Here is a 21,609-nt window from a genome sequence, read left to right on the forward strand (position 1 = left end):
TTGATGCTTCGCATGACAGAGGAAGTTGCTATAACTTTACTGTACATGCTCCAATCTGGACAAAACTTTACATGTTTGATAAGAGTCCCATCCTGAACACGTCTACATGACAATATTCCATCAGTGATGCGAACTGGCTGAATAGCACCCCCCACGAAATTGCAGCGAAGCAGCCCCAGCAGCAGGCTAAATAGTGGACAAAGGAAGTGATGTTTAACTCCTTCCTGCCCTGTCTGAAAACAGCCCGGGTCTGAAGACATCTACATGCCTGTGACAGAAGCCCTTCGACTACGCCGCGCCCCGACGTACGCGAAGGTGCGAGGGCCTGTTCAACGCTGCTTGCAGCTTTAATTTAGAAAGGCTAATTGCGGACTTCCTGTTGAATTTAGGTCAGGGGTGTCAGCATATAATTTGTAGGTTGTGATGAGATGAATAAGTTGGTTTTGGTTTAAAGTGCCATGAATATAACTTATGGTGAAGGTAAAAACTGTGTGAGCTGAGCACCCCACAAAATAACGTGAAAATAGAAATTTTCATTGAAATATTTTAAAGTTATCCCCTGCATGAACCTTTCATGTAAGTAATACACAAAGATGACAGAGCAAGCTGAGTGTCTCAAATGCATTTATTATTATTTAAAATTAGAAACCACGAATCAAAGACTCCCACAGATTACAAATAGACATGTTCCCTCTCAGCTGCTTCCTGGTTGACAGCAATCAGCTGCTGGCTGGGCTCACTGTACATGTTTAAGAATTCTTCTGTGGTACCTTGATGGTCACCTGACAACACAGACAAAAAGATGGTTTACTCACAGAATTTAAAAGGTAGAGAAATTTAGAGGTGAAGAATTTTAATTAGAATTTATGTATCTTGGTATATAATCATTTACTGAAATAGACCCAGACCCATTGCAGGCAACTTCAAATTTCCATGGTATACAGTACCAGTCAAATGTTTGGACACAATAAGAAAGTGTATCCAAACTTTTACTATTGTATGTGTTGAAAAGCGTAGCGTTAAACATATGTAATGCTGGTGCAAGTTAGCATTAATTATTACTTTGATAAAACAAAATTTTGGGTCGTGGGTAAGTAAAAGCACGGGGACAGCTTCATAAGAGGAGCGTGTCTACTTTAATAAAACAGTGCGACCACAGAACACCAACAAGAAACTCAACACATCACTTCACTGTACAGTATAAACACTACAGACAAGATACAGAGTGTTATCTAGTTCCCAATTTATATAAAATATGAAGGATATATATTTATCAAATCATGAACCATCAATCAAATCATATAAAACATCCCAACAACTAATACCAAAATAAGATAAAATCTACAAAACAAATCTTCCCAAAATCAATCACGTCTTACACATATAAAATGGGCTTACTACAAAAAGATCAATTTCATTTTAAATTAATCTTGTTTTTTTTGAAAGGTTTACAAATGTCCACATAATTAAAAAAAACCCTAATTAGACCTCATTCACTCAGGTTCAGAAATCTAATTTTTAAACTAAACCATTTCTTGGATTTAACTTAAAATTGTAGATAAATGGTAAATGGACTGTACTTGTATAACGCCTTTCTAGTATTCCGATCACTCAAAGCGCTTTTAGACTACAAATCACATTCACCCATTCACACATATTCATATGCTGAATGGGTACAGGGGCTACCATGCAAGGTCCCAACCTGCCCATCAGAGGAAACTTACCACTCACACACATTCATACACTGATGGCACAGCCATCAGCAGCAATTTGGGGTTAAGTATCTTGCCCAAGGACACATCGGCATGTGGACTGGAGGAACCGGGAATCGAACCGCCGATCTCCCGATTAGTGACCCACTCTACCTCCTGAGCCATAGCCGCCCCATTAGATAAGTGGGCAAATTTAGTTCCTAGACTGTATAGTGGTATACTGAAAGGCTACAATTCAAAAATAACCATCCCAAAATTCTCAAGGATTGCTAGCAATGATACTGATTGTACTAAGGACAAATAACTAGTAGATAGCATCGGATGCTAGTAGATACATCTGATCTGTCTACATTTTAGCATATTAGCATTATCAAGCTCAGAGAGATTCACCTGATAAGCCTCAAATACTTAAATTATATATATATTTACACACACACACACACACACACACACACACACACACACACACACACACATATATATATATATATTTACATATATATTTTTGATAATTACTGTTTTGACTTCTGTGTAGTTGTCCAGACCATACTCTCCCAGCTCTCTGCCATTTCCTGAAGCCTTATAACCTCCAAATGGGGCCTGAGCCCCAAACACATCATAACAGTTAATCCTGCAGGGGAACACACACACAGACAAGATGCAGAATGTTATCAGTTCCCAATTTACATAAAAACATAAAGGCTATGTAATTATCAATTCATGAACCATCAGGGAACACACACACACATACGCAGATGATGTAAATAATATATAAACTCAAATGATATAAATTTGGTAAATATGTAAAACATATGGCAGTCTGAACACTAGGTTACAACTAATACACAGCCCCTGAATACACAATTCAGAAAAGTAACATAGAACATTCAATGAATACAGATTCAAACATCTTCATTTTTAGGTATCCAAATACTATCACAAAAATATTAAGTGTGTATATAATATTACAATAAGTCTTGTTCCCGCCTTTAATGGCTGCTGCAGTATTTCTGTTGTCCAAAAACTATTAAAAACACATCAGTGAGCCACACCACTGCACTGGGTGACATGTTCCTTGACCACAAAGACAATGCTTAGAGTAGTCTGATTAGAAACTGCTCCAAAGACTAAAAACAACAATAATAAGATAAGATTGGTTTTCTCTTTGGTGGGGGTATAATGGGATAAAGGTATAATGATACACTCACAATTTAATCATCAAGTCGAGTATCCCCTATATCCCACTCACAGTAAAGACACTGTGAGTGAAGACACATTACTCTGTAACACAACTATACAAGTGCGAGTTGACTGCCTGTTTATGTACTTCATGAAGGACCAAACAGTTGCAGCTCTTCTCTATCTATTCATAGTTCTAAATGAGGACCCGCATTTGAGTAAGTAGAGGGTGAAATTCAGTGGGCTATAGCTGTTAACTGAATGGTGTAGATACATTTTATGAATATTTAATATATTTTCCTCTGATGGAGCAGCAACCAACAACCACAGCTTTTGAAACAGCCATGGTCTTGTCCCATTCTTAAGATAGGACACATCTCATCTAATTTTCAGGTTGTACATACAGGTTTTGGACATTAGTTATGCTGCCACTAAAACTGTGGTTTTTCTGCTTTCTCAGCCAACAAAAGCTAATTAGACATCTTTGAGTTGTAATTATTTTAGCGTTTAGTTACTTGCACCAAATAAATTTCAATAAGTGATTGGAAAGGATTATAATTCAATAAGTAGATGGCTGAACGAAGACCAGAAGGCCAAATAGCTCCCCTAAGGTTAGCCATGAATATCTGCAGTATACATAATATTGTTTGCACAGTAATGATTTTAGTAATGGCACTCTTACCAGACTGTGCCAGCACGGAGCCCATTGGAGACATAGTGAGCCTTATCAATGTCCTTAGTGAACACAGCAGCTGCTAAACCATACTTAGTATCATTGGCTCTCTCTACCACCTCCTCAAGTGTTTTAAACTTCAAGATCTGCATCACTGGACCAAAGATCTGCAAGAGACAGACAGGAGAATATTCATACGTTAACATCAATTCAATCAACAATTAATGTTAGACACATCACCAACCCCTTCAGCCATACACCCACAGAAACCAACAAACCAGCCTTTTGTTCCAGGCAGAACAAAAAAACAAAACAAAACAAAACAAAAAAAACCTTAAGTGGACAAACAACAGTAAATAAATAGGAGGAAACGGGGAAACACAGTTGGAAGCTAAAACACTTATGATCTAGATCAGAAATGCTGCTCTGTCTTCTGAGTATTTTAAATGTATGTACTATTGTATAAAGGAAGATTGCCCAGCTACCGTAAACATTGTCTTGTCTGTGGCTCATTGTGTTTTTAATAGTTTTTGGGCAATGGAGGTCTATTGTTTGGTTCTTTCTCTGCACATGAGATTTGTTGACAATATAAAATATCACAATTTGGCAGCCTTATCCTTTAACAGAAGAATAAGATAACATTTGTTAACAAGGTTCCAAAGTGCTTTAAAAAGAATAAAAACATGCGGCTGAAATATTTCTTAAAGGATGACTCCACCTGCATTCCTCTATGTTTTTTTCAAATGGAAATGTCCACTCAGCCGTTAGCAAAAACCACTGACACGGGTTAGAGCCAGAGCGCTGATGATTTTGATGCTAAAATATATGTACTTTGACCAAAATTAGAATTTCCATATTTGAATACATATTGAACACTAATGTGAAGTTACAGAATGACATAAAAATCTAAAAAACAAAAAAGAATGTACCCGACATTTAAAGATCCTCTCCAGACATGTATTAAGATGTATAAATATAATAGACAACATCTCAAACAATGGCTCATGTTTTCACTGTGAACAGAACAAAGTTGTTGTTTGGAGACACTACAGGATTAGACTAGATTAAAACACATGGAGAAAAACATAAAGGAAGAGGCAGGGCACCAGTCAATTAATCAAATCAGTTAATCAATTGATTAAATAAATATACAGGCACTGGCAAGAGAGACAACAGGGGAAAGGTTATTTGATCAAAAGAAGAATGTTATTTATGGAGATCCCAGATGGGCCCACTTGATGACTTTTCCTTTTTCAATTATTCTTCATTGTTAAAAAATATCCCCTTTCCTTTTCAAAGTATTAATAATGTAATTTTTGGAAAAAAGGGTAATGCTGAAAAAGTTACAGAAATATAGACAATATAATCCTTTTTATTTTTCCACTCAAACTGAAAGGCAGCAAATCATAGCTTTGCGATTTATTTCAGCTTTCAGCATTCTGACCATTCCGAGTGGTCAGCATTTTCCGCAAGAAATGCATTTCTAGATGTGTGAGAGCTGCAAAGCACACTATGTTATCTTTGCTCTTTATTGTTATTGTGTGAGAGCTGTGAAGCAGCTCACACACTATATTATGGTGGTCTCTTCCAGGATGACAATGCTCCAATTTGTAGGGCACAAGGGGTCACTGAATGGTTTCATGAGTATGAAAATGATGTGAATCATATGCTATGGCCTTTGCAGTCACCAGATCTCAACCCAATTGAACACCTATGGGAGATTTTGGACTGATGTGTTAGACAGTGCTCTCCACCACCATCATTAAAACACCAAATGGGGGAATATCTTTTTGAAGAATGGTGTTCCTCAGCCTTGACATTGATTCTACAAGTCTCTGGAACTTTTCTGAAGGGATCAACACCATTCTTCAAAAAGATATTCCCTAAATTGGTGTTTTGATGATGGTGGTAGAAAGTGCTGTCTAACACGTCAGTCCACAATTTCCCATAGGTCTTCAATGATCCCTCGTACCCAATTAATTGGGGCATTGTCATCCTGGAAGAGACCACTCCAATCAGAATAGAAATGTTTTCATCATAGAATACAGGTGATCACTCAGAATAACTTGATTTTGATCATTGAACTATTGATTTGCAGTGACCCTACCCTCTAAGGGGACAAGTGGACCCAAACCACGCCAGTAAATGCCCCCCCAAGTCATAACAGAGCCACCTGATTCCCTCACTGTAGTGGTCAAGCATTCAGGCCTGACACTCGTCTGTATATTATTGTGTGAGAGCTCTGAAGCAGCTCGCACACTATGTTGTTTTTGCTCTTTATTGTGTTTTTGTAAAGATTATTAGGGTCCAAGCACGAAAGTGCCCGGGACCCAACGGTCCCTGTCCCAGTTCTGATCATCTTCCCTCTCTTTGATACCATCCGACCACATTTATCTAGTCCGAATGACATTCCGATGTCATTGCTGTAGATCCTGGTGATGTGGATCAGTGAGTTGATGTCTTGCTCTTTCCTGGCATACAGCTTGTATGCCAGGAATGAGCCATCCATGCAGAGGAGGTGACTGATGGTTGTTCCACTTTAGAAACGGTGTCCATAGCCACTCTTTGTGATGATCTGGCTGAGGGGGCTCAGGTCTATGCAGAACAGCAGCGCAGATAGTGCATCACCTTGGTATATGCCGCCCTCGATGGTAGTTTTGACTTGGCCTCCAGAGTAGGGATGCCATGGTGAGGAAATTTTCCCACCGACTAATAAACTTGTGACAACACCGGTATTACCGGTTACACCGGACATTTTACAAAATCAGATATTAGTCAATGACACTCATCCGTAGAGCGCTTAATTTGATCTTTAACATTAGATTTTTTGTTTAGATCTTCCCCTTATTTAAGAGTTAGTGACGGCAGGCTTCTGGCTGCTGCAAACAGGTCGTCAGTGTACAGCCGGGCTGCGGCACACACAGACGGGGACGAGCCAGAGGACGACCGCCACTGGGCGAGTTGTTGCCGAAAACAAGCACTGAGACCCGGAGACATGAGAGTAGCTGCCCACTAACAGCTAGCGTTACATTTGTTTACAGCAGCAGGATGGAGAACAGACGTCTCACTCTGCTACTTTTTGCTGCGACTCTGATGCTGCTGCAGATGCTCCCGAAAGACAGTCAGTTTATAATTGTAGGATCTCTCGTCCGAATAAGTATTGATAACACACAACTTTACAAGTTGGGGTTTTTGTATTTGATGAACGTGGGCACTGATACGTGAAAATGAAGTGCATGTGTTTGTTTCAATAGACAAAAGCAAAACTACGGTATGGGCGGTGGGCAAGTCATGTAATTGGTGTATGTCCCAACACCACGAAACACCGGTAACATCGACCAGCGCGGCAAGCCTACTCTAGAGTCGTTTCCACAGCCCCACTAAGTTCTTGATGAAGACTCTTAGTGTTCTGTTGATGTTGAAAATTTTCAAGCATTCCAGTATCCATGTCTGTGGCACTGAGATGTAGGCTTTCTTGTAGTCAATCCAGGTGGTGCACAGGTTGGTCTGCCTGGTCTTGCAGTCTTGGGTGACTGCTCTATCGACCAGTAGCTGGGGCTTGGCTTGACTTGCTCATGCATTGGGCCATGTGCCTATTCATCTTAGCCGCTATGATGCCTGACAGGAGCTTCCATGTTGTACAGAGGCAGGTTATTGGCCAGTAGTTGAGAGGCCAGTAGTGATGTGATGCTACTTCAGATAAGTAATGACATCTTGGCAATGACGCAAAAACCAAAGACCAAACTTTCTGGAGAGGTTGATGACATTATAACCTAACTTTAATGAAAATTTTACCCATTTAAAAATTTTTTTTTTTTTTTACAATTCAACTTTCAAGATTATAATCACCCATAACACTGTTATCGTTCATTTTGGGGTTAACATAGTAGAAAGTAAAATATAGAGCTGGAGAAGAGCTTTAAAACGATATGAGAACCATTTCTCTATGACCTATAGAGCTTATTCTCAAATGATCTTTTGATGAGTTCAGACATCAACTGCAGAGAGCACATGAACCAACAACAGCAATCAACAACAGTTTCATTTTCCCATTATTCAGTTACCCCTGGTATCAACATTATTTAGTGACGGCTGATATGATCTGCTGCTGGCGACGCTTGTCATTAACCAGTGAAAATGATGCTCAGTGCTGGCTAAAAATGAGAAGCTACTGGCTGAATGTCAATGAGAAAGAGAGAATTAGAGATGCTGTTCAGCAATCTATTTTGCCAGTCTACATGTAGGTGTCAGAACTCAGAGTCACTTCATGTATCCAAATAATTTTCCATATTCACACACACTAATTTTCAGTCATAACTGCACACACTAAAAACCACTGGGTTAAAAATGTACCCAATTTGGGTCAATATAGCACCAATACAAAACTGGGTTAATGTTACCCAGAAAGCCACTCAACAGAAGGGGTTGTTTTGAACCAGTTTTAGTGTTATTTTTTTATTCAACACTAAATTTAACATGAGTATTTATCTGTTGGGTTATTTATCCAAACTAAAGCTTGTTATAATCTACTGTTTTTAAAGTTACATGTCACAATTTGTTATTATGTTATGTTAATAACTTGTGTATCTTTTGAATGTCATATACACATGGTTTTGTACAAGACACAACACATTTGTGACCGTCTTAGCTAAAGCTTGTTGTGTGTAACACTGGGTCAAAATAACAGATTGCTAAAGTTAACCCAATGTTGTGTTAGTGCTATATTGACCCAAACTAGGTAAAAATTTAATTTGAATGATTTTTAGTGTGCAGTGAAATGCTGCACTGGCTGTTGTAAAGGAGAGCATCGCTACAAAACTAGCAGGCTGAGGTGGACAAAACACAGTGAGTGTGTAATGAAAGGATCTGCATTTCATGTTTTATTTTAGCCAATACAATCCTTTAAAATATGCCTGGATATCGCTCAGGACATCTCTAATTAGAACTCTTTGAGTGAATAAATATTAAAAAGAAATAATTTGAACTAACTTCTTGGTGAGGTAAACCACTGACTCTGCTATCCTACCTCCTCCCTAGCAATGGTCATGTTGTCCTGGACATCTCCAAACACAGTAGGTTGGATGAAGTATCCTCTGTCAGCAGCCACTCCTCCTCCACACATCAGCTTGGCTCCTTCTCTCTTCCCAGTGCTGATGTAGCCCAGAATCTTGCTGAACTGCTCCTGATCCACCTGAACAGGTCATCACAGAGGGAACAGCATCAAGTGTGTGTGAGAGTACATGCCAGAGTACAGAGTACTCTCCAGTAGTCTGAGCACTGAATGTGCTCTTCAACACCTTATATTATGGGATTTCCACAAAGAAGTTCAATTACCTTGTTAAAAATCCTTACAATGAATCTACTGCTTCTCACACACTGAAAAATCCAGAATCTATGAACTTCCATTCTCAGTGTATGTGCACTGGAGGCTTCAAGTTTCCACATCACACTTGTGTGAGTTGCGTACTGGACCACGATTGGCTCCAAACTAGTTGTGATGTAACATATCCTGCTTGTAGGTACATGCCTTAAACTCATATTTAAAAGGTAGAGTTAGCGATTCTAGTCCAATATACTTTTTGTAAAATTCAGCAAATATCTCCTAAATAGGCCTGTAAACACTGTGGCTTTGAGTGAGCCACACAACACTACTCCGGCCAATCAGCAGCAGGGGGCGTTCATACTCGTGCACAGGATAGGGGGAAGTCATCAGAGCAGCTGTCTGTGTGAGGCCATGACAGTCTTCTGTCTCCAGCACCCGTTGAATGGTGGGAGAGAGAGGCTGTGACCAATTTCCATTGAAGAGTTTTCTCACAGAACACATACGCTTCCCCCTGCATTTTTTACGTTCCAAGTCTGTTTCTGTCACATTTAGAGAAGCGTAATCTGAGCAGGCAGCTGTTTAAATCACACAAATATCCCACTGTATATGTGTTTGTATTTATTGATTCATTGATATGGTTAATAAGTTCAAAACACTGTTGATTTCATGTAAACCATTTTGTTTCAGTAAATTTCTGCTGGCAGTGTCAGTCAGCCTGGTGGAGGCAGTTTGTCTAGCTGCTGTCCTCTCAGCTCCCCAGGAGCTGCAGCTGACAGACGGCTGCTTCTGTGGACAGAGATGCTGAACGCAGATCAAGTGAGAAGTGAGAAGAGGCGGAGAGTGTGGATGGACTGTTATGCTCACATGACATGAATGATAAGTGAAATGATAAATTGTGAGAGGAACAGCAGTGACTCTACAGCTGACATCGCTCTGGATTCCGCCATGTTTCTCTTTTGGTTGTTGCCTTGGCAATGCATATCCATGAATTTAGGGGGTGGTGCTACTAAAGGAGCACAAAGGGAGGGGTGCATTTGTTTGGGTGTTTAGTTCAAATATCAACAATCTGTCAGAAACTTTCCTCCTCCAGCAGATTAATGTGAAAACAAACTCTGCTTATACATAATACTGCACTGAGAAGAGAACAACATCCAACTGAAGGTGAAAGACGAAAGAAAAAAAGAGAAAAGAAAAACCTATTTTTGTGTGGAGGGGGACTTTAAGAGTTGATGTTTTTCTGAGCTCTATGAACTTTTTGTTCTATGTATTCTGTGTGTGTGTTGGTAGGTGTATGTATGTGTATATATATACACACTTATATATTTTTTGTGTTATATATACACAAAAAAAATTCTTTCTTTGCATGTTTTTCATTATTGTTTTCCCCTTCTAAAAAGGGAAAATCAATAAAATATTGGTCACAAAATACAACTCACAATGATATAAACAAAGCTGTTTCATATTAGTGTGAGGGTGTATAATTATGTGGGAGTCTGCTCTTAAAAAGTGAGATAAATGGGGTGTTTTGTTAGCATGGGTAAGTGGTATGATCTAAACATAGCACAAAAAGTAAGGAAATTTGTGTTTGGTAGATTATTTCTTTGTTGTATCAATGTTTCTTGGCAATAAGTCTCATACTGTTGGATAGCCTGATTATTTCCCTTTTAAATGGTGCCACATTTGTAAGGAACATGCATTTGTAGGATGAGCAGCAGAGCTGAGTATGTGGGTTGCACCCATGAAAAATATGCCATATCTTCTCTGCCAATGCCAAACAGCTTATTCTGCCATTGACTCTTGTTTGGTGTTTGGTGGATTGGATGATTGAAGTTTGAAGAAACAAGACATATTGGCAATATAACAATTTATTCATTTAACAAACAAGAGCCTCAGTAGCGTGTGGAAGAACCATACACAGCCACAACAGCCTGGCACCTCCTCCTCATGCTGGTCACCAGCCTGGTCACACACTGCTGTGGGATGGCATCCCATTCTTCAACCAGCATTTGTCGGTTTGTGGGGTTTATCAGAGACTACCTCCAGAATTTGGGAGTGTAGGGGATGGAATGGCCTGTCAGCAGTCCTGACCTCAACCCCATTGAAAACTTGTGGGATCGGCTTGGGCAGGCTGTTCGTGCCAGAGTGACCAACACAACCACGATGGCTGACTTGCAGCAGAGAAGATTTGGCATATTTTTCATGGGCGCAACCCACATACTCAGCTCTGCTGCTCATCCCACAAATGCATGTTCCTTACAAATGTGGCACCATTTAAAAGGGAAGTAGGGAACGATATAAGATTTATTGCCAAGAAGCATTGTTACAACAAAGAAATAATCTACCAAACACAAATTTCCTTACTTTTTGTGCTATGTTTAGTTCAAAATGACCTTGCTACAATCAACAGAATACCAGTGTGTGAGTGTATGTGTTACCTGAGGTCCCTGCTCGGTGTTTAAGTCAAAAGGGTTCCCCACCACCCGTCTCTTAGCTCGCTCAACGCTCCGCTCCACAAACTCATCGTAGATGTCTGCTTGGACATAGGTCCGAGATCCAGCACAGCAGCACTGGCCTTGGTTGAAAAACAGAGCAAAGTGGGACTGCTCTACTGCGTCTTCCACTGGATGACAGAAAGACAGAGACAACATTAACACATGCAAAACATTCTTAGAAGTAAACAACACTAGAATATTCCTCCAATATACAGTAATCTGTACAGTAATCTGTATCACCCATCAGTATGGCCTAGACCTGCTCTATGTGAAAAGTGCCCTGAGATGACTTTTGTTGTGATTTGGCGCTATATAAATAAAAATTGATTGATTGATTGATTGATATGTAATGTGTACAGAAGAACTTCAAAGGCAATTCTTGCTTTGCACTTTTCATTTGCTGCCTTTTTTTTTACAACCTCACTTTGTGGAAAGGAGAAGGGGAACAACAGGTTATGGAGAGTCCCTTATAAGCACTTCGCGCGTCAGTAGCTTAGCTTTATCTCTGGTGAACACCCCCAACTCCAGGAGTGATGTCCAAATAAGGAAATGTGCATCATGTAGCAAGTTGATGTGACTCCCCTAGTTGAGACCTGCTGATAGACTTAACAGTAGAGCAAAGGAGAGAGACTAAGATAGCGATGTAACCGACCTGCGCGCTCGTATTTGACATGTTTTTTTTTTTCCCGAAAACAAGTTATTTTAAAATATTTGTACAAAATAAATGTTGGTTAAGAACCCACTATTTCTGCTTTGCCAAATAATGTATTTGTATTCAGGCACACCCCTAGTGGTTATGAATGTCAGCTTGTCCGTTTCAGAAAGTGACAGGGGCTGGGGTGTAGGAGAACCAGTATTTATCTTTGTGTTTCATGCAATCCCCAAAAGAGCCCAAAGAAGGTCTAGGCTCAATCAAAAATAACCCCTAACTTCAAGGATATGGATGTATATTCAACTTCATCTGGAAATGCCCTCAGGTAAACTGAGAACCCTTTCTTCACATTAAAGTGTCAGTTTTGACTCCTCACAGAACCATCCCATCCCCCAAACTGTGTGGGACAATTCCAAGTGAAATTTGTGACACTAATTAAGAACTGCTACATTCTTTATCAACACAAGTTTCAGAGGATACCAGATTGAAGGACCTTTTCCTTGGAAAAAAATGCAGAGAGACTGTTTATCATAGTGAAACCTCATCAGTTTGTTTGATGAGTTGGGACAACTCTACCTGTATTTTATGTTGTCTTTTCATCCTCTAATCTCATACATACACATATACCCACATTCAAAAGCACATCCTCCCCTGTTATTTTTCACCCTGGTGTGACTTCAGATAAAGATAGTCCAGACCTGTGCATAAATTCAGTTAAGTTTTAGCTTGAATTTCTGTGTTCCTTAAAGCCAAAAGTTTGATTCAATGTTTCTTAAGTATATAACCATCTTATAATCTATATATTATTGGTCACAAAGTAATGCCTGTCAAACCAGTCCAACTTTGATCTTTCTGTGACAAAGTATAGATGAGATAGAGATATCTAGTTTTAATTGTTACATAGTGATGGAACCACAGTGCCATCTGATGGACAATTTTCAGTGAGGTTGAATGTTGAGGAAAGACCTCTGCTGATATATGATGTATAATGTTTTCTTATTGTGATCTATTAAATTGCCCTTAAACTCTATATAACTTAGTGGGAATGTGGTATGTATGAAGAATTACTTTGATAAGTTAAGAATTAACACTAGTAGTTATAAAGTATGTGAGCTTATATGAGAAGTAAGTTGTTAAATAACTATAGTATCTTTTAATTAACCTGCACTGATGATTGTTAACTTTTGTGTGAGGCCCTGTTAATGGATGTATAGCCAACAAAGACTACATTTTTATTTTTAACCGAATCAAAGGATTTAACTCAGGTATTGTGATGGTGATTACATTATAGATGTGTGTCTCTGAACATTGAGTAATGTATTGTACATATGCAATTCATGTTTAAATGTGGATGATCATGGTGAAATGTTGCAGTTGAAATTTAATCAACTCAGAGAAGATCACATGTTTTCTCTTAGACAAAGGATTTTCTGTTTTGCGTGGGAGAATATCTATCTCAACCCACACACACCCATCTTAGCGCCAGCCTTGATAAAAACAGCGTACTGGCTACACTCATTCTGCTTTTTCCTTTACATCTCCAAGGAGACACACGTTGCATCAAAAATAAATTTTTAACTTTCTCTGTACTTTTTCTTTTGTATCATGTGATCTCCTAAGTTAACTTTCTTTTTCTATAAGCTACGTGCAGTATTGTAACTTCAGTCAAACAAATCTTAAATTGAAATTATTTCCCGCTTAGTATCTTGAAGTATAGTTTCGTTTGGCCGGTGAGATTATTTTTCGAGTTATTTAGAAGAAAGTCAGTCAGAAATTTCAATTAAAACAACCCGTTCTCCACAGATCAAGATATCTTCAACACCGTGTTATCAGAGACAGCTACATAAGATCAGCCTGCCTCCACACAATGGTGAAGCCTGTGATGTTTCGAAGAATTACCTGAAGAAACCATCACAACACTGTTTTTTGAAGACTCCCATAACGGTCACGAGCGGAAACTCCGCTGGTAAACCCCGGTGCAGAACAGCTGTTTCCCTCCCTAACGCTGCGGAGAACAGCTAAGTCTCCTGCTGAGTCATCTGAGGACACACAGTAGGTGGCTAAATAGGCTAAGTAGGCTCAGTAGGCTAAATATCGCTACTCCTGCTCCATCTAACTCATGATTAAGAGTTGTTGTCATTTGAATTGAACTCTCTTGTTAATTTCTTAGAGAAGTTGGTCAGTTAAATTACCCCAGCCTTAACTAATTCCCCGTTAATTACGTTATCATTAACATTTCACCATCAGTCATTCATAACTTCTAATACACCATGGAACATGTTGGAACATGGAACATGGAACATGTTCCCTGGCTGCCTGTATTCTTATGTATAAATAGTCAATCATTGCCATTAATATGAGGAAAATATCCCCCCACAATACATACAAGTTAAGCAAAGATATGAAAGACTGAAAGTAAATTTGAAAAGTTTTCAGAATGTGTAATAAATTCAGCTTCACTTCACACTCTCCTTTCAAAGTTTCAACTCACTTGTTTTAGAGATTCACATGTGTTTCAGAAAATTTGATCAGCTCTTTCAGCTTTTGTTACACTTTGTGTGAGCAGTGCACCCACTAATCTCTACAATAGACATTTTCCTTTTAAATAAAGAACCAGTCAATACCAAACAGTCATCACAAAGTTTGAGAAACACCTCTGCATTTAAATAAAAAGACCAGACTTTGGTCCAAGGACCAATATTCATATTAGAATTATAAGTCAGATAAATCTGCTTGGGGGCCCTGTGCATTGTGTACAGTATTCCTCGGGTGGAATGGGACATAGCCCAAGGTTGGCTGTATGATTACACACAAGCTATTTTAGCGATGTGCATCATGTCACAAAAGCCCAATATCAGCTGAAACATTCATGTCATTTGATATTGTGCTTTAGTGTATTTAGTGTACATATTCCCAAACAAAGTTACAGTCGAATTACAACAAACTAATTGCCCCAAAGCGAACTGGGGGCTTTAGGAGGGGTAGTTGCAGTTGCAGGCAGTTGCCTGTTTTGCCTGGTTGGTAATCCACCCTTGATTTGAATGTGACTGAGGCAGGTTCATCTGTAAAACATACAAACACAGCATACAGTATGTTGCAGCTTTGAACACCACATCACACAGACAGAATACATACTGTTGGCATCAGACAGGATGATATTAGGACTCTTTCCTCCCAGCTCCAGAGTGACTTTCTTCAGGTTGCTGCTGCCTGAAGCCTGCTGGATTAGATGACCAACCTGATGGACACAGACGGGCAAAGACAGAGATTGTGACACCTTCACTTCAGCTGCAACAATTTTTATTGATGGAGAAGTTAGTGTTAAAACATCTTATTTAAAATGACACAGCAAGTTGCCATTAGCCAAATGGATAAATTAGAAAGAAGTTTGTTAACAAGTGTAGGGTATAAATAAACACATTTTTCTAAACATACACACACACAGCACTTTATTAGGAATATTACAGTAGGTTATTAAAGTCCATACAAACATCTGTGATTATCAGTGTAATGTGATTTCTCCCTGGAATCTGTTGAGTGTATGTAAATGTACTGACTGACATGCACACTCAGTATTTTGCTGCACAGCAAGCATTACATGGAAGGCATGAGAGAGATTTTATGTAGATTTCACCTGAAATGGGAATTGCCATTTTCATTACTTGATTCCTTGTAGTAAAAACACGTATCTGAGGTGCTGACTTCAGCAGACTATTTTACAATTTGATGGGCACTATTGATGCTGAAATATTACTATATTTATGACCAGACACAGTGCTGGTTCTAGTGTGACTGGCTCCCTTGACAAAATCTGAAATTTGTAATTTCTGTGAAAGCAACGTTGCCCAAACAAAAATTACGAAAATCTATCTGAATGATAAGTTCAGTAATAAGGTCACTAAAGAGTTGAAAGAGTGCTTCCTTTTGTAAATGGTAAATGGACTGTACTTGTATAGGGCCATTCTAATCTTCCGACCACTCAAAGCGTTTTTACACTACAAATCACATTCACCCATTCACACACCGCCCAACATCGTCGGAGGAACATTGTTTTTTTGTTTTTGTTTTGTTTTTTAGGTGAAACAGCTTCATTCAGTATTTTTACCAATTTTAATCTGCGTGTACGTTTGTTTTGGAGAGGAGGAGACCTCTGCGGCTCCCAGTAAAAACATCCTGAACGATGAACACTGAAGTAATCCTATCCCAGAGAAGCTGGTTGTTTAACAATGAAGACAACAACTCCCATGATCCCACGCTACTTCACAACGTCATCACACTCAGTCTTTTGTTATTGTTTTGATTGAGAGCCCCCTAGCGGCTGAAATTACATATTGTGCGTTCAACAGCAAAAAACAATTGTAATAAACTCAAGAAGAGGTGTACAACCTGTCTGCTACCTGATGACAACTCAATGGATCTTCATGTGGAGTGGACAAACTATATTGCATATTGCCAGCTCCATTGTGATCTGCACAAGCATCCCTCTCCCATTCATGGTCATGGCTAGGAACTTATGAATGGGAAGTGCCAACCAGTGTGTGATACCCTTCCCCCTTTGCCCAAGCAGCTCACACTTCATGACTGTTCAGATGATAGTAGTAGCAATGATGAGAGGAGTGAGTGTGGAGAATAAACAGATGCAGATGAAGAGTAGTGGTCCACGTCCTAGTCATTGTAAAGTTGCAAATTCAGTTTAAATACCCTGCTAAATTCCTTGTTAAATACTGTGTTAACTGCTTTGTCAAATATCTTGTACTGCCATAAAGTGGATATTGATGTACAATATGTATGCCAATGTATTCCAATAAACACATTTATCATTCAATTCAATTCAATTCATTGAGAAATTAGTGACCATAGAGAGAAATTAGTAACCATAGAGAGCAAAGGTTTGTTTCTCATCACCCACAAACGTTACAGAGCTGTGTGGTTTTTAGTAGATTCTTTAATTTGGTTTTGAATGTACTGATGCAGCTCTTCATATCATCAGGTAGGGTATTCCACTGAGTTGTAGCTTTCACAGAGAAAGCTGACTGCCCAAATGCAGTGCCACGAAATGGTATGGTACAATCTTGCATAGAGGATATTCTGGAGGATCTAACAGAACTTACTGAGCGAGTGTTCACAAAGTCACATAGTGGAGGAGGGGCCAAACCATTTAAAATTTTATAAGCTAGGCACAAATTTGAGAATAATCTAAAATTCTCAAAGCTCAGTAAAGTGTATTTCTCCAGTACCCTACAGTGATGGAAATGCATTGGCTTTTTGTCGAGTTTTTAGATTTTGTTTGTATAAGGATTCAAGAGGTTTTATGGCTGTTTCTCCAGCCTGCCCCCAACATGTGCTGGAATAAGACATATGGGAAAGAATCATAGCATGCATAAATATCTTGACTGCGTTCAAAGAAAGACAGTTCCTAATATGTTTAAAAGTTGCTAAGTTGTACTTTATGGTTTTAACTTTTTTTAACATGTTTCTTTAAGTTCAAATTTGGATCCAGTGTCACACCAAGATATTTAAAATCACTAAGTATGTCAATCTTTTAACCGTTGATGAGAATATCAGCGTTAGGAAGTTGTACCGTGGTTTTAGAGAAAAACATACCTTTTGTTTAGTTTACATTTAGACTCAGACATGATTGATCAATCCAATGTGTGATCCTTTCCAATGCAATTGTTAGCTTAGCAGCATCTAACTCAGCTGTTTTGCATGTGTGTACACAACGGTGTCATCTGCATACATTTGTAGTTCTACATCATGACACTGTTGAGAGAGATCATTAATATATAGGCTAAATAATAGGGGACCTAACACTGACCCTTGTGGAACATGCATTGTGCACTTCATGTCACTAGACAGTGCATCACAAACTTCAACACATTGTATCCTATTAGATAAATATGAAGACATCCATGTCAGTGTTCTAGATGAGAAGTTAAAATACAGCACAAACTATTCCTTTGTCATGTCTTGATTTAATTTGCTCTATTAAGTGCAAGGTAGCTGTTTTGGTGGAATGATTTGCTCTAAAGTCAAACTGCATACAATGTAGATCAAAATTGCTTGTATTAAGAAACGCTGTCAGTTGTTTAATGACTTCCTCAGCAACCTTTGAGAGTATTGGCAGTATACTTATTGGTCTGTAGTTACTGGCTTCAAGGCAGTCTCCAGATTAAAAAATAGGTGTGACAATGGCACATTTACAGGCATCAGGAGAGGAGTTGTCTTTAAAAGACAAGTTAATTAAATGAGCAATAGGGGGAGTTAAAATATCTTTGTGTGATTTGACAAACATAGTGTCAAATTGGAAAGCACCTCTACTTTTGGAGCTTTTTAAGGAGCTGATGATTTTGTTTACTTGTAACTCATTAGTCTCTACCAGCTTGAAAACCTGGCCTGTAGCATCTATAGGAACAATATCCAGTTTCCTTTTCCTAACTCATATACAGACTCAAGAAAAAAATTATTGAAGACAGAAGCAACAATAAGATGACCTTCAATTAACTTTCCCTGGACTTTGAGTTTAAATCTCCTAAAAATTTTGGGTCCTCCTTGTGAGATTATCAATGTTTTTCCAGATCAATTTACTGTTGCCTTTTGCCTCATTCAATAAATTGAGATAAAAACAAGATTTAGCTTCTCTTAGCTCTTGGATAACTTGGTTTCTTACCTTTATACATCAGCATGTCAGTGTCTCTTCTAGTTTTAGTTGCCTCCCTCAGCGCAGGATCTCTAGATTTCACTAGTTTCCAAAAATTTTCATTGAACGACGATCATTTTTTATTTTTATTTTTAGATTTTATCTGTATCCTAACATTAAATCTTCCCCTCACAGTGTTGAGGAGACCTGCTATTCTCCAAAACAGTGTGGCAGATGACTGGTCCACTGGATCAGTGATTCGCTCTAGCACCTGGGCTTGTCCATGCCGCAGGACAGAGGAATAGATTACAAAATATTGCAGTAAGTTATGATGAAAACTCACTGTAGGAGTGTCAACTGGCCATGAGCCAGCATTTTTTCCAAGCCCAATCACTTGGTGTCCCAGGTTTTCCATCAACGTTGATTGCTCTGGCCAGACAGACACGCTCAAGCAATACAGCAGTAAGTATCAACAGTAGTCCAAAAAGCACTTTGAAGCACACATGAAACACAGCTCAGGTCTTTTTTCTGATGAAAAACTGCTTTGAACTTGACACAGTTTTTGACAGGCATGCTCTGTGGTACAATAAACGGCCTCAGAGGACAGTCCTACATAGCAATCCCATCCAGGATCCCGGTGGCCCGAGGGTAGAAGCTCCTCTTCCTTCGATGTTGAGATGGATGTACAGATGGTCTTGCTTAATGTCTAATCCGATGTTTACATTTGAAAACCTGGACCAGCCTGATAGCAGAGTTGGCAGGGGGGTGAGCTGACCCTCTCCCCATCCTGATGAGTGACCCCCAGTTGTATGCCATCACTTCTTGAGTCCAGGGTGCATAGAGAGGCTCCAGAATGCATGGATTACATTACCAGCAAGGCTCCTTTAAGTTGTCTTCTTGTTTTCAAAAAATAACTCTTGGGGGCAGAGGAGGATGGGTGCCTGCTGTCCTCTACAGATCTCTTACATCGATTTAATGAACTTAGTTTTTTTTCATGCTAATCTATGATTGGCCAAGATACGTAAAATGATGCTCCAAGGGAGGACGTCCTCCCTAACCAATCAACAACCAGAATGCAATATTGACATTGCGTTGGTGCAATGATAGTTTCCAGATTTCATCTTCAATTCTCTCCACTGTAAGGCAGAGTAGCAGCAGTAGATAACGAGCAGTAGATAGCTCATTGCGTTATCCAACTCAACAGTTGGCTTGTTGTAGCAGCCCTGAAAGACTCTTTATACATCCATGGAAGGAATGGTTAGGACTGTTGTTAAGCTAACGGGAGAATGGATGTGGACTGTGTGGTGCAGCAGCAGCAGGACGCCCCCTGGAAGCAACCGGAGAAACAACCAGGAGAGTTAACTTGTTTGTCATTGTTGCTAATGATATCAGACGAATTAACCAGCAGCCACTAAGCTCTGTGAACTAACAAACAAGATGACCAACAGCCACAAATGGACATTATGACATGGATACTTCACCTCCATGATAGAAAGAAGACGACATCAGATAACATGAGTCAGATACAGCTTCTCTCTCTCTATCTCTTTGGTCGCTAATTTCATCTCTGATGGTTAAATGTTTCTGTGGCTGTTGTGTGAATTTATCTCCTTAATGAGAATGCAGCAGAGATCATACAATGTGCTGTGGGTAGTTCGCTTGTTGAAGTTACAGTGAGCTGTCTGGACTCACTCATTCATTTGGAATTGATCTCGTTCTAATTGAGTGGTTGTTCAATCACCTGATGATGTGTGATTTGTGAATGAGTGTGCAGGAGGTCTAGCGGCTTGTTGTGACAATTTCTTCAGTTCGTTTTTAAGCTGAGCCGTATATTGAGTAATAAGCTTAAAGTAACTAGAACAACAAGTGTTAACATGTCAGCTTTGTAGACTATATTTTGTATGCCGTGCATATAGATAAGAGTGTGTAAGTTATGTATTTAATACATGCATTAATACTTTCTGATGTGAACCTACACTTTTACATTGTGAATGTTTTAGTGTTCAGTCATTCTAATGTTCAGCGCTGATCTGTACCTCTGTCACATTATAAGCTTTGTGGTACTTCATATATTTCTGTACACTAAGAAAATACATAGGAAACATGTAAATCATGTGATATGTTGTTTGTTTTTGATGAGAACATAAATCTGTTGTCACAATAGAACAATACTATAAATTTGAATTTCACTTTGGTAAAATGACACTTTCTGAACCACTTCATGGCTAAAATGAGCACTTCTTTGTTTAGAAACAATATGTATATGTTAAATGTCTTTAAAGAAGCAGCCTTTTCACCATTGAGGGGTTTTTGTTTTTGAAAGCAAATTGTTTTATTGGCATATAAAATTGCCCCCAACCCCTCCGATTTCATCAGGTGGGGGACAATGATGTAGTATGATGCTGTTTGTTGTAAGATTCCTTGTTGGTTTTCCTCCTGTCCTCCCCAATGTTTTGAGTCACCAGCCGTAATATTCACAGACTGGATTTTGCAACTCTGGAAAGTTATCATGCTGTAATCCCGTTTACTAGTGCGAACATGTGATGTCTGTGTCCGCAGACCTCCAAAAAAAGTACAAACGGAGCCACATACTGTTCTGTGTCCATGCGCAAGTCCATGAATTGACCTTTACAGTGACAGTACACTATGTCATTAAGGGCAAAATGAGACAGATAGCACTCAACAAGAGCAGAATGTTCAGTTAAAGATTCTTTGAATGTACTTATTTTAATGAAACAATGAAAGTCAAAAACGCTTAAAAGAATAAAGATATTTTTGTTCTAATCTAAACATTTGACGTCTTTTTGGAATCGAAACTGGGAATCAATAAGAACTAAGGCTGCTCGATTATGGCAAAAATCATAATCATGATTATTTTGGTCAATATTGAGATCACAATTATTTATCATGATTACTTTTTAACTCTCATTTTTGCCAA

The 21,609-nt window shown here is 38.9% G+C and overlaps 1 protein-coding gene across 2 annotated transcripts in view; it reads right to left on the reverse strand.

The window, feature by feature from the left end:
* Positions 1–607: 607 nt before the first annotated feature.
* Positions 608–21,609, reverse strand: part of LOC122987342 (aldehyde dehydrogenase, mitochondrial-like) — a 43,230-nt gene continuing 22,228 nt past the window's right edge. For both annotated transcript variants that reach the window (XM_044359166.1, XM_044359165.1), the window contains 6 exons: positions 15,167–15,269; positions 11,323–11,507; positions 8,591–8,755; positions 3,574–3,731; positions 2,229–2,343; positions 608–782 (listed from right to left, as the gene is read on the reverse strand). In XM_044359166.1, the coding sequence (XP_044215101.1) occupies positions 750–782; positions 2,229–2,343; positions 3,574–3,731; positions 8,591–8,755; positions 11,323–11,507; positions 15,167–15,269 (759 nt within the window). In that variant the 3' untranslated portion in view covers positions 608–749. The remainder of the gene's footprint in view (positions 783–2,228; positions 2,344–3,573; positions 3,732–8,590; positions 8,756–11,322; positions 11,508–15,166; positions 15,270–21,609) is intronic.

The sequence above is a fragment of the Thunnus albacares genome, chromosome 8, assembly GCF_914725855.1.
Source record: "Thunnus albacares chromosome 8, fThuAlb1.1, whole genome shotgun sequence".
Taxonomy (NCBI): Eukaryota; Metazoa; Chordata; class Actinopteri; order Scombriformes; family Scombridae; genus Thunnus; species Thunnus albacares.